The 12,831-nt window shown below is 46.1% G+C and overlaps 2 protein-coding genes across 2 annotated transcripts; one reads left to right on the forward strand and one right to left on the reverse strand.

Annotated features, from left to right (window-relative positions):
• LOC8054894 (PTI1-like tyrosine-protein kinase At3g15890) lies at nucleotides 1,634–4,820 on the reverse strand. Its single transcript, XM_002462671.2, has 4 exons — nucleotides 3,474–4,820; nucleotides 3,160–3,325; nucleotides 2,739–3,016; nucleotides 1,634–2,600 (listed from the first exon to the last, which is right to left on the reverse strand). Exons 1-4 carry the CDS (start codon nucleotides 3,563–3,565, stop codon nucleotides 1,976–1,978), a joined length of 1,161 nt encoding a protein of 386 aa, XP_002462716.2. The 5' UTR covers nucleotides 3,566–4,820; the 3' UTR covers nucleotides 1,634–1,975.
• LOC110432764 lies at nucleotides 7,968–9,462 on the forward strand. The gene is made up of 2 exons (XM_021453572.1): nucleotides 7,968–9,326; nucleotides 9,421–9,462. The coding sequence occupies exons 1-2, from the start codon at nucleotides 7,968–7,970 to the stop codon at nucleotides 9,460–9,462; spliced, it is 1,401 nt and encodes a 466-aa protein (XP_021309247.1).

Below are 12,831 nucleotides of genomic sequence, written 5' to 3' on the forward strand. Positions count from 1 at the left end.
CCCAAGTGTGTGAGTGACACTCTTTTTATTGGCAGCAAGCACTACGTTATTTGCTCATAGTATTATGCAGGTACTCATTTCAGATGTCTAATTTTTGTACTACAATAACCTTGGTAAAGTTTGGGCCCTTTTCCCTTCGGCCCGGGAAGAAAATCTACTGGCTATGAGTAGGCCCGTTAGTGCTGTTAAGGGGCTTGGACAAGTAAAAATATGATATTGCACGAGCCCATGGCCCACTTATAAAAACATAGTCAATCGTGGATGGAAGCCGTCGTGGCATAAAAGGTGCTCAATATTGGGCTTTCAAGGCTCAATTAAAAATTGCTCGTGTCTCCGATCCGGAGAGAACATGCCCCCGTTTTATTTGCTCATCTTCATCACGGGGCTGCCATTTGGACACTCTAGTACTTCACCAATTTATTACTAGATTTTTCTTTTTGAGAAAAGATAAGAGTTTTGTTGGAATCGATCGTGACTCTTGCGTAATAGAATTACATATATCGATTACCAACTGTTCATGGGCTCCACAATGACGAATTGACAGTTGAACAACAAACCTCACTTGTTTGAAAATTGCACTAGATCGAGTTGGCGCTCCAACCATGTTTTTGAGCCGAGGGTGATTTTGTTGCTATTTACTTCAGTGCGACCACCAATGTCAAATTCATGTAGACAGAGTTTTACCATAATAATATATACAAGAGTAAAACTGGCGATGAAGCTAGTTTCACTAGAGTTGAATTGCATACTACTAGTACTTCTAGTAGCCATATAATTGCTCGGTTACTCAGCTACTTTTCTTCGCGAACGGGTTTGAAATCCCCGTGTTTCGTTAAGACGAAAGAAATTTGAAGTTACCGAACGCTGTTAGGTCTGCTACTTTCGCTCGTTTGTGAGCGGCAAGCGAGCATATTAGTGGAACTAACAGCCCATCAAGACAGACAAAAAGTACTATACGGTGCTTGGTTGTGCGACACTAGCGTTCCTGAAGAACATCCAGACTGTAGCTAAGGGGGTGAAGCCGGCCACGATCCATTGGCTTCCTTCGTCGTGGATGCGCTTCATGATGGCCACCGCTGCGGACGCTTCATTCCTGAAGATCCTCGCGTTTCGTTCTCTCCAAACTTCCCATGATACAAGCAGGAACAAAGGAGTCAAAGCCTCGCCTTTTTTCCGAGTCTAGCAAAAACCACCTCTGCAGCCACCATGCAACGACGCCTCTGAGGTTGTCCATAAGCTGTTGAAGGTCAACCGGTTCCAGGACCCTGAACTAAACTTCCCTGGTGACCACACATCCCGCCAGCAGATGTGTGACTGTTTTGGATGCCTGGCCGCGCAGAGGACGCAACCATCATCGTCTTGCAGACCATGGCGCTTGCGGCGGTCACTGGTCCAAAGCCTGTGCAAAGCCGGCCAAAAGAAGAACTTCACCTTTGGTGGCGCCCTAACGCGCCAAAGCTCTTTAGCGCCGAACAACTCCCCGTCGAACCCACGAAGAATGCTCGGTAAGTGGATGACCCGCGAAGAATGCTTGAGTAGTCAGCTACTAGTTGCATCAATATCTAAAATATCCAAAACACCGCCAACCAAGCATGGGTTGCATGTATCTATACTTCCTCAATTGTATTTCTGGCTCTAAACCATACAAAACATAAACGGCCCTCTCGGGGTTGAATATCCCAAAGTATCTATGTACATAAGAAATATTGATTATGTGCACATCTGCTAGCTCCCATATATATTATATCGAACAAATAATAAGCAAATGCAACAAACCCCACAACGCAAGCAAACAAAACTTTGCAGGCGAGAGGATTAAAAACTCTTGATTTCTCCCACCAAACACACCATCATCAGCACCGTTTGCGTAACCTTATGAATTAACAGTGCAATCTGCTAAATGTGCACTAACCATTTTGCACCTCAATTGCATATGATAACACATGCCTGAATCTGGATGGACGATCGATCGTCGTCACCTCAGCTTGGCCACCTTCCAGCTCCGCCTGTCCAGGGGCTCGCTGCTGCCGGTGACGTCTTGCAGGTCTGGGGTGGTCATCTCGCTGCTTGCGGCGACCACCGGGACGATCTCCTTGGTTGTCCGCCGCTCCCCACTGAACCTGAGCATCTCGACCACCTCGGCCATGGCCGGCCGGCTCTCGGCGTTGCTCTGCGTGCACAGCATGGCGGCCTCGACCACGGCGCGGAGCTGCTGCGCGTCGAACCGTCCGGCGAGGCGCGGGTCCGCGATGCGCTCCCACTTGCGGCGGTCCACCAGCGGCGCCGCCCACTGCACGATCTCGCGCTTGACGCCCCCGGGGAGCTTCTCGAGCGGCCGGCGCGCGCTGACGAGCTCCAGGAGGAGCACGCCGAAGCTGTAGACGTCGCAGCTCTCGGAGACCTTCCCCCACATGGCGTACTCCGGCGCCAGGTAGCCCAGCGTGCCCTTCACCCTCGTCGTCAGGTGCGACACGCCGTCGGGTATGAGCTTGGCGAACCCGAAGTCGGCGACCTTAGGAACGAAGTCCGCGTCCAGCAGCACGTTGCTCGCCTTGATGTCCCGGTGTATGATGTGCGGGTTCGCCTCGTGGTGCAAGTAACTGAAATCAAGACACGAATAATGGATTCTTAACGAGATGATGAGATTATGGCAGGAATATCAATGGAGTCTTTTGGGCGCATGGTGTGTGTGTGTGTGTGTGTGTGTGTGTGTGTGCATGCATGATGATATGACTCACGCGAGGCCCTCGGCGGCACCGATGGCTATGGCAACGCGGCGTGCCCAGTCGAGAGGCTGATGCTGCTGGGAGGAGGGGGCGCCGCGTTGGGGGTGGAGATGCGTCAGTAGGCTGTGGTTGGGCATGTAGTCATAGACGATGAGGCGCTCGTCGCCGCCGGCGTAGAAACCGCGGAGGCTGAGAAGATTCTTGTGCCGGACACGGCCGAGGATCTCCACCTCGATGGCGAACTCCATCTCCGCCTTGGCCGTCATCGCCTTGAGCCGCTTCACCGCGATCTGAACACGTATCGAACGTTATATTTGTCACTCGGGAATCAGGATGCACCCACGCCACCGATGTCAACAAACGAATTACACGAGCTTAATTACGACATGTAGATTGACAAGACCATGAACAGATGTATAGTGTGCATATGCACCTCGACGCCCTTGGCGGTGCGGCCCCAGTAGACGGTGCCGAATCCGCCCTCCCCGAGCTTGTTGTTCTCGTTGAAGTTGTTGGTCGCCTGCAGGAGCTCCTTGAGGCTGTAGATCTCCCATGGATACTCGATACTCCTGTTCTTAGGTGTCCTCGACGGATTCGTCCTTCGAATTCATCCGGTAGAGTGTCACAGGAAGATCGATTCATCAGCTCGACTGATCGCGATATCAGAGATACAGCCGTGCATGCACGACGGGATCACGAGGTAGCCTTGCAGATCCGCATGGTCAACGAAGAAGCATATATGTGTACCTGCGAGTGCGACGACCGGTACCGGCGGGTGGTGGAGCGGCTGGCTCCGGCTCATCGTCGCCGGCGACGCAGCAGAAGCACCTGTTGATCATCTCTACCCGGACCAACCGATCGACGAATCGTGCGCGCCGCAGAGGGAAGTGCGACCTAGGGGACGAGGAGGAGGACGACCAATCTCTGGATGCGGATCCAGGTGAGAAACCGAGGCTGGAAGAGAGAATGTTTCCAGGGGCAGCTAGTTAAGTCTAGCTTTTTGTTTGTCTCGCTGGCTAAATTATCGCGCCTCTCCTTGGAGACTTCACTCCTATAACAGTGACATTCCCCTGCTGTGAAGGTGTGGTCAATCTCTAGAACGCACACCACTTCTATATAAACACAAACCAGGCTAATATAAACTCTGATTCTCTGAACTTGAGTGAGTAGCTACACTATCTGGTGGTTGTGCTCGTTGCCCATCATATGACTGAGACTGACCACTGTACTATTCATTAGAATATCAAATGAATTATATGACACATAACCCCTTCATGCTAGTGACCAGGTCAGTCAGACAGTTGAAATCGACAGAGCAGTAGCACCAAGTTATGACTCATAACAGGGGTTGGTTCAAACTGTCTCCGAGCTTTCCTTGTTTCTTTTCATGTGGCTCAATGCATTTGTCTGAGATATGTGCAAGTAGGCTCCTAGCTTTTGAGTTTTGAATAAGTCAGCAATTTCCCTGTTTCTCTGAGCAGATAATTGAAGCGATCCAGCGCAGGCAACAGCACAAAAACAAAGGGATATTTACACCACTTACCACACCTAATCTGCTAGTGACTGCTGCCGCTTCCATTTGTTTATAGATGAAGATGTCACTTGGATTGGTCAATGAAATGGAAATCCATAGAAAGCTCGTGCACGACCTGACAAACCACTTGATATATCGAAAAAAAGGAATCCCGTCTGAAGAATGCAGAGGAAGCAACATTTGTTAGATTCAGAGCCCAAATTCAGTTTTATTTTGTCAGCTTGCTTGCTGCTGATCATCATCTAGTGTCTCTATACTGATGCACATATCTGAATTTGAGATTATTGCAATCAGGCCGCATGAGCAATCCCACTCTATTTATGGGTTTGTCTTATCTTCTTGTCTTCACAACGAGGTATATGATATTCAGATATTTGTTGCATCTGAAAGTGGGGTGTTGACACAATTTAATTTGTAAAGTGGGAAATCTAAATTGTGTTGATGAGGGAAGGTAGATAGCTATATTTTAATTGGATAAGAAAGGAATGTATGGTTGACATGACTGATTAAAGGACTTGTATTTGCTTTCTTTATTGATTTCTATTATTTCATATACGAAAAGACCAGCCATCCTATAAATATAAAAGATAACAACTGATTGACAACACATAATCACAAAATCAATCTACAACATTATTTTTATATCTAATATTTATCTTGTCCTATTTTGCTTCTTTTCATTCAATGCCGCCTACTTTGTTGCAACAACGAACCACAAGGTCCTAGGGGCAGCCAGGACCGACCTAGGACAACCCATCACACCGCTCATCCTGACGGGTTCCTCTTGGCTGCGTGGGATGTTGAGTTCTAAGAGTTTTGCCAACGTGTCTTGTGTGTAAGGGGCTCGGTGATTGGAGGATTGTTGAGAGCCTTGTTGGTGACTTTTGGGAGCCTCTAGTCAGTAGAATAGTAAGGGGCTCTTGTGCACGTCTCTACGAGTGCCGTGAAGAGCAACTCTAGTGGAATGATCTTTGTTGAGTTGTTTCTTGTGACACACAAGTGGAGGGTCAAGCTTAAGAAGCTTCTTAGTCCGTGAATCAATTACCTAGAAACTCGCCTCAACGAGGACGTAAGTTTTTGGCAAACAACCGAACCTCGGGGTAAATCATTCTCTCACTTGCCCCAGGGGTTTGCAACTTCTACACTTGTGCATTACTTTCATACTTGTGTGGTACTTGCTTGTTAGTTTAGCTCTGTAGTTGTAGTTGCTAGTTGGTAGAAGTAGCTAGTTTAGTTGCTTTTAACTCAACTAGAGTAGTGCTACTGTCCTTACTTATTTGAGTGCCTAGTAGTAGTGTTAATCTTGCTACTAGACTTGTATAGGACGCTTACTTTTGGTGAATTAAGCTAGGCAAAGTAGTGACCATTAGGATTGCTTATTCTTCTAAACACTTTCTTGTAGTGTTTTATTATTTTCTTGAGAATTTTTTATAGGTCATTCACCATCCTCCCTCCCTCTAGTCATCTAGATCCACTTATACAACCAAAATTTACATGGTTCATAAGTTTACTACAAGCATCATTCAAAGATAAGCGGAACAAGCCTCTAATACCATATATTTTACCAACAAAAATCCCATGCTTAGGAAGTATGTATTTATTAGACTCAAACAAAAGTTTAAAACCATATTAACACAATAAAGGGCGACTGGAACGAGATTCTTCTTAATGGAGGGGAGATGATGCATGGCTTTCCTAAAGTAAACTTTAAATTAACCACACTAACCAAAAGAACATCAACATAGGGGAACTCTTATTGTCTGATAAGATGAAAAGAAGGAAATGTTAGCACATGTATGAGTATTAGCATATATGTCAAGGTCAAAACGACAACGGAGACACAAGATTTAACGTGGAAAACCCCTCCAATGCGAAGGGGAAAATCATGGGCGCCAGCCAGCAAACACTCCTCACTATTATCAAGAGTTGGGTTACAACGCCGTGCAGCAGCTTACAAGATCATATATTAGGTGGAACCCTAATTTGGGCATTTATAATGTGTAATTGAATTTGCAACATATTCAACACCCTCAACCTTCTTGCCACGAGCATCTTTTACTCTCGCTTTTTTCTCAACATCTAAAGAGCTATTTAAATTAGCAATGCCAAAGTCACATCTCATATGTTTTAAAGTAGTAACAAAATCCATCAATGAAGGTCATAGCTTGGCAATAATGCTTCCTTCCACAAATGTATCTAGCAGCACACATCCAAAGTTCCCACATATAAGCATCAACAATCTTGTTATCTATCATGCTTATTATTGCACCTCGCAACATATTGTTAGCCTAATTGGACACACAATCTTCCTCTAAGTTATGTGCTCATACATGTCAACCTTGCACAACAAAGTAGCAGCAAATAGATGTTAGCCATGAAATGCACTTGGCACGTTGCCTCTTGTAATTTGTGCCACAAAAACCATTTGGTTTAAGCGCAGCAAAAAAACCAGTGAACAAAAAATGCCTATCATGTTTTTGGATTGTTAGAATTTTAGGCACATTTTAATCCAAGATATTAGTGAAAAGCAGTGTGATCTACTCACATAAACAATCATGTTAGACATATTGATCAAAAGTAAAAACAATGCAACTGAAAAGTTACAATGGTATACCCTGAAGCAAGACCAGCGCTAAGGTCACCGGCGGCGGCATTCTCACTAGTCAACATCAATGTTTTTAAGGCGTCGCTTTGGCGTCGCTTTGGCGTCGCCTAATCGCCAAGGCGCTCTAGGCAAGACGTTTTGGCAGACGACTCGCCTCAGATTGGTATGGCGTCCGCCTTACGAGCATGGCGTCCGGAAAACGTCGATTTGGCGTCCGATTCGTCCCAGATCGAGGAAGGCGGGCGCCATACGGGCGTGCTCTGTGCGGGGCGGCGGGAAACATGGGACATCGTGGGAGAAAGGACGGGGAAAAGAGCAAACGCGCGGGAAAGGCAGTCGTGCGCGCCGAGACAGAGGGAGGGGTGGGCGGGAGAATTAGGCGCGCTGGAGAGAAAAACGCGGGAGAAATCAGAGCAGACAGCAGAGAGAGAGGAGCGTTCGGGGAAGACAGACCTACCTGCTCGCTCGCGTTTCGCCCGCGCCACCAGGAGAAGCTGCTGCCGTCGAGTCTCTGCCTGAAGCAAAGCCTCCGCCTTCCGCTCCCCTCTTCCCAATCCGCGCGAGGAGCTGCCGTCGGCGGGTGGCTGTTTCCCCGCCTGCCTCTTCTGGTCGTCCTCCATCCGCGCGGGGAGCAGCCGCCGGCGGGTTGTTATTTCCCTGCCACCTCTCTGGTCCTCCATCGCCTCCTCCAGTCTTCCCTCGAGCAGGACACAGAGCCGCCTCCTCCAGTCTTCCCTCGAGCAGGACACAGGTAATTACTCTGCTTTGCTTGTCTGTATCCTCTTGTCTTGAGCAGAAACAGCAGGAATCCAGGATGCTACTCTGTTTTTTTCTACTTGTCTGTATCCTTTTGTCTTGAGCAGAACTGCAGGATGCCGACATGTTTATATTTTCTTTGCTTGGTGCTTGGTGCTTAGTGCTCAGTGCTTACTGCTTAGTGCTTAGTGCTTAGCCTCTTTTGGACAACAATACGTTTTTTATATTCCAATCTGAGCCCTATTTAACTATTTGTGTCCACTGTCCAGTTGTCCTTTAGTGCTCAGTGTTAATTAATAATTACTTTTGCGTTATCGTGTTTCACAGAATCGTTGAGTCCATCTAAATGGTAAGTCCACAGAGTGCAAATCCACAGAATGCAAGTCCACAGAGTATAGGCTCAGGTACTGCTGAATATGATCCAAGGACAGATCCGAAAAGGAAGGCCAAGTCTAATGATCCTGGGTGGAAGTATGGCTTCTGGCCAGAAATTGGCAATAGAGATTTGGTTGAGTGTATCCTTTGTGGAACACAAGTAAAGTCTGGAATCAAGAGATTGAAGGAGCATCTTGTAGGTGGATATGGAGATGCTGTCAAATGTGAAAAGACAACAACAGAAATTGCTGCTGAAATGGAAGCAGCACTAGTTAAGGGAAGAAGAAGGAGAGCGCTAAACCTAGATGATGACGATGATGGTGTTCAAATGGTGGAAGTGGTACCAAGTGAGAACCAGGTTCAGGGACATCCAAGTTCAGGCACAACTGTGCAACATCCAAGTTCAGGGACAGCATCCAAAAGGAAGCAATCTGCTCTGAAATTTTCAACTTTACCACCTAGACCAAAAGAGAAGAAGTCAGTGATTACCATGCTTCGAAAAAAAACTGAAGAAGTGGTTGAGGAAAGACATTCTAACAATGGACCTGCACAAAGCAGTGTGGAGGGAAGGATCAGGACCAAGGAAGAAAGAGATGAAGTCAATATGCATGTGGCCAATTTCTTCTATGAGAGTAGAATACCATTGAATACTATCAATGCAAGGAGCTTTGAGATTATGTGTGAGGCCATTGGACAGTATGGACCTGGATATAAACCTCCTAGCTACCATGAGGTGAGGGTGCCATTGCTACGAAAGGCTGTGGAACAGACCAACAAACTAAAGGAGAAGCATGAGGCTGCTTGGAAGCAATATGGCTGTACACTCATGTCAGATGGGTGGACAGATAGGCGAGGCCGTCACCTCATTAATTTCCTAGTCAATAGTCCAGAGGGGACTTTCTTCTTGGAGTCCGTTGATGCATCAAGCAAAGTACATGATGCACCAATGTTGGCAGATTTACTACAGCAGAGAATTGATCTCATTGGAAGAGACAAGGTTGTTCAAGTGGTCACTGACAATGGTGCTAACTATAAGGCAGCTTGCAAGCTTCTTATGGAAAGAATTCCAACGCTGTTTTGGACTCCATGTGCTGCACATTGCTTGGACCTTATGCTAGAGGACATTGGCAAAATGAAGGTGTTCAGCAAGCCTATTGCACGTGCAAGACAAGTTACTACCTTTATTTATAGGCACGGGAGGCTTCTTGATGCAATGAGGGAGAAGACAGGAGGTAGAGATCTTGTTAGACCAGGAGTAACTCGTTTTGCTACTGCTTTCCTCACTTTGCGCAGCTTGCACACTCATAGGGATGCTCTGAAATTCCTATTTGTAAGTGATGATTGGACTAAGTCCAAATTGGCAAAAACAGAAGCAGGAAAGAAAGTGCATGACACCATCCTTTCAACCGAATTTTGGAACTCAGTTGATGGAGTCCTTCATGCTCCATGTAGTGCAGAAAGAATAATGTCAAGTCCTTCTCGCCACAGTTATTTGAACCGGACCGGACCGGCGGTCGGACCGGTAAAAGACCGAACCAGAGCCTCGGCCGGTCCGGTCCACCTTAAAAGACCGGTAAGCAATCGAACCGGTATTAAACCGGTGAACCGGTGGTTTTTCCTCGAAAACCGGTATAAAACCGAAGTTTGGACCGTGGAAAACCGGCCGGCCTGAGAGAAATGATGGAAATTTGTGTAAAAAGGGGACGGTGAGGGATTCGAACTCTGCTCTGCGGGGTTAGAAAGCAAGTTCTCCACCACTGAGCTATGAACTCAGTTGTGTTTTTGTATCATTCTTCACTCTATTTGAACCGGGTTGAACCGACGGTTCAACCAGTTGGACCAATCAAATCGTGAACCGAAGCCTTCAGCGGTTCGATGTCCGGTCCGGTGCTAATAACTATGCTTCTCGCATGCCTTTTACTAGAACATCAGGAATAGTCATTCTCCCTCACTATGTACTAGATTGCCAGGAATTGTGTCGTGTAATGGAAAAGAGCAAGCAGTTGTGTGGAGAATGCTCCCTAAAAACCTGATCACTCGCCATCTATATAGGTTTTATCGTGGATGGTGTTTCTGGACGCGCAATATAAATATGCTCCATAGGACTGCCCTCCACCCCAAATCACCGTGTGCACGTATGAGCTCTAAGACAGGGAAATTAGAAGGTAGCAACAATAGAGAGAACGGATGCCGGATACAAGCGCAAGATGTATATGTTCTTAGGAGAGACAAATAGGAGGCGCCTTTCTTATAATGCCATTGGACACCATCAAACCTAGCGACATTACCGGTAACGGAGGGAAACCACAATGCATTGGACGAGTAACAACTACTATGAAGGATTTTGATAAGCCTTAATCGAATGCCATCAATTGACCCAAGTGGCAAACCCAGCCTATCCCACACCACGTCATGGTGTTGTGGCGGGCTTTACCCGGCTCGGCTCGTCATGCGTGTATATAGCACGCCTTTTGCCTCTCTCAACTTCAAAACTGGTGCATATAACTGTTATCTATTTAAGTTGAATTAACTTTAGTCAAATTCTCATACGAGACTAAGATTTTATTCCACCTACCATTTAATATAGATCCTAAGATTTATTTGATTTTAATTGAATAAAATTGAGCCAAACCCAATTAAAATCCAGCAATTTCATAAGAGGCAATTCGATCCATGCAGAGAATGCAGGGGTATTACTCTCCACTCAAAGAGGTTGTACCCTAACTTGTGCCCATGTTGTTGGTGTACTTCATGTTTCTATTAGAGTTGATTAGTGATAAAGCCCCCCCCCCAACCCCCCCCCATCGGGCCAGGTTACAACCCATCATGAACCTCTTGTATTTCCATTGTGACGTTAATGAAAATTGGGATGGTTACCTTTTTAAAATTGTTTGTAAAAATAGAGTCCCCATCATATTACCTTCCTACTTTCAACAAGGTCATTTGACCTTCAATTTTCCCGAAAAAAGAAAATAAAAAAAAGAAAGCAAGAAGTTCATGATGGAGAGATAAGCTTGCATGCCAACAACAATTTGTTTTGGAATTCATAACTCTCACTCTCTTCGCTGATGGACTCCTTTCTCCAAAAGAAAAGAAAAGAAAGCAAGGGTATTGCTTGTTAGAAATTTAGACATTTTAATGTTTGATTTAATCCAGAAAATTACCAATAATAATGTGGTGGCATATATGTGCACGTGTGCAATTTTATCACTACTCAGATTAGAGATAAACATTGCAAATACTACTGCAACAACAGCAAACATACTAAAAACGAAAAACAATCGTTTAAGATTGTACCCAGAGGAGGGACCAGTGCCGAAGGCACCGACGGCTCCATTCGCACTAGTCGACATAGTGCGTTGCTCGAAGTAGCAGACCACAGTCGGTGCAGGAAGATGTTCGCAGTGCAGTCCCGCGAACGTCCACCAGGAAGAAGACGAAGTAGTCGATCTCGATCCGCGCGAACGTCCACCAGGAAGAAGACTCGCCGGAGTGGAAGAAGACGATCTTGCCGGTGAGCAGTCGCGGAAGACGCTCCCCAAAAACCTGATTGCCCGCAACACCCGAGCAGGTGTCTCGATGCAAGGCGTCGGGTTCCGGAGGCCTGCTCTCCCGATCCCTGTGCGCGCAGAGGTTCGGGACGGGAATGGACAGAGAGCAACTCGACAGGAAGAAGAAGACTGGATGTGTGTTCTCGCAGGTATGGAAAGAGTGGGTGCGTATGGTATATATAGGCCTCAGGAGGAAACATCTGAATGATGACCATTAATCTCTTTTAATTGCCATAAACCGAGTCAATCAATTAGCAATTAATTGTCATTAATTACACAACGGTCAGATCCCGTTTTTCCTCCCTTTCCTTATTCACCACGCATGACAAGACAAGACAAGACACGGCTCGGCGGCGGCGGCGGCGCGCGCGTGTGGCACCCTTTCATCCTCCCTCAACTTCTCCATAGGGGCTAACAAAGGCCACCTATTTAAGTTGAGTTAACACATGGTCAATCATCAATATGGTACTAAACCATTTTCATTATAGCATTAATTATGGGCCCTTGAATTAATCATCAAATATAAATATGGGCTAATGGCCCATTATATTCAACAATCCCCACCTATTTCTAGGGCACATAAGAAAAGCTCTCGAGTTTCCATGTCGTTTCATATACCAGTCGTTTCAGTGGAGACTGTTAAGTTGAACTTCCACCTAGAGTACAGACTACACTTAGCCACAACTTGAACAATGGACTATGCCTTGAATTGCAAGTTTTGTGTGATATAAGTTTCATCTACACTCATAACTGATACCGGGTTGCATGAACATCCCCTCTGGTTGAAGCATATAAGTCATACTTCTGGCCCATTCATGAGTATCTAGAGATCACCCAAACTCTCATAGACTGTGACTAGCAGTCAAACTCATATAGGTGTATTCCTTAAAGATGTTCTGTAGGACAACATCTATCGCTTCACAAGCCGCTTTGGAATACATTAAGGTATATAACCAGCCTTCCTTACAGACTTAGGAAAGAAGTGCAATTGAGATGAGTTAAGTAAAGGGTCTTTCCTCACAATCTACTTCTGGCTTGTTTCACCATTCTACTTCACGGGATCTCCGATCACATAGAACAGGTTGCCACCATGGTAGACCTCACGTGGGTCTCAAACCCATCTCACTCGATGCAGTATCTATCACATTACGTGATAGTCCCTTTGTGAATTGATCTGCCAGATTCTTGGACGTATGAACATAGTCCAATGCTATAACTCCGGAGTTTCTCAACTTTCTGACAGTCTTCAAACGCCGTTTGACATGCCTAGTAGACTTCATGTTG

Source organism: Sorghum bicolor, chromosome 2, assembly GCF_000003195.3.
Source record: "Sorghum bicolor cultivar BTx623 chromosome 2, Sorghum_bicolor_NCBIv3, whole genome shotgun sequence".
NCBI classification, from domain to species: domain Eukaryota; kingdom Viridiplantae; phylum Streptophyta; class Magnoliopsida; order Poales; family Poaceae; genus Sorghum; species Sorghum bicolor.

What these genes read in the sequence shown, in the direction of transcription:
- LOC8054894 (XM_002462671.2), bottom strand. Translation starts at nt 3,565, where the DNA reads ATGATCAACAGGTGCTTCTGCTGCGTCGCCGGCGACGATGAGCCGGAG. An exon ending in ACCGGTCGTCGCACTCGCAG is followed by an intron (nt 3,326 to 3,473) that starts GTACACATATAT and finishes ATGAATTCGAAG; the next exon opens with GACGAATCCGTCGAGGACAC. An exon ending in GCACCGCCAAGGGCGTCGAG is followed by an intron (nt 3,017 to 3,159) that starts GTGCATATGCAC and finishes ATACGTGTTCAG; the next exon opens with ATCGCGGTGAAGCGGCTCAA.
- LOC110432764 (XM_021453572.1), top strand. Translation starts at nt 7,968, where the DNA reads ATGGTAAGTCCACAGAGTGCAAATCCACAGAATGCAAGTCCACAGAGT. An exon ending in ATGCTCTGAAATTCCTATTT is followed by an intron (nt 9,327 to 9,420) that starts GTAAGTGATGAT and finishes TTTGGAACTCAG; the next exon opens with TTGATGGAGTCCTTCATGCT.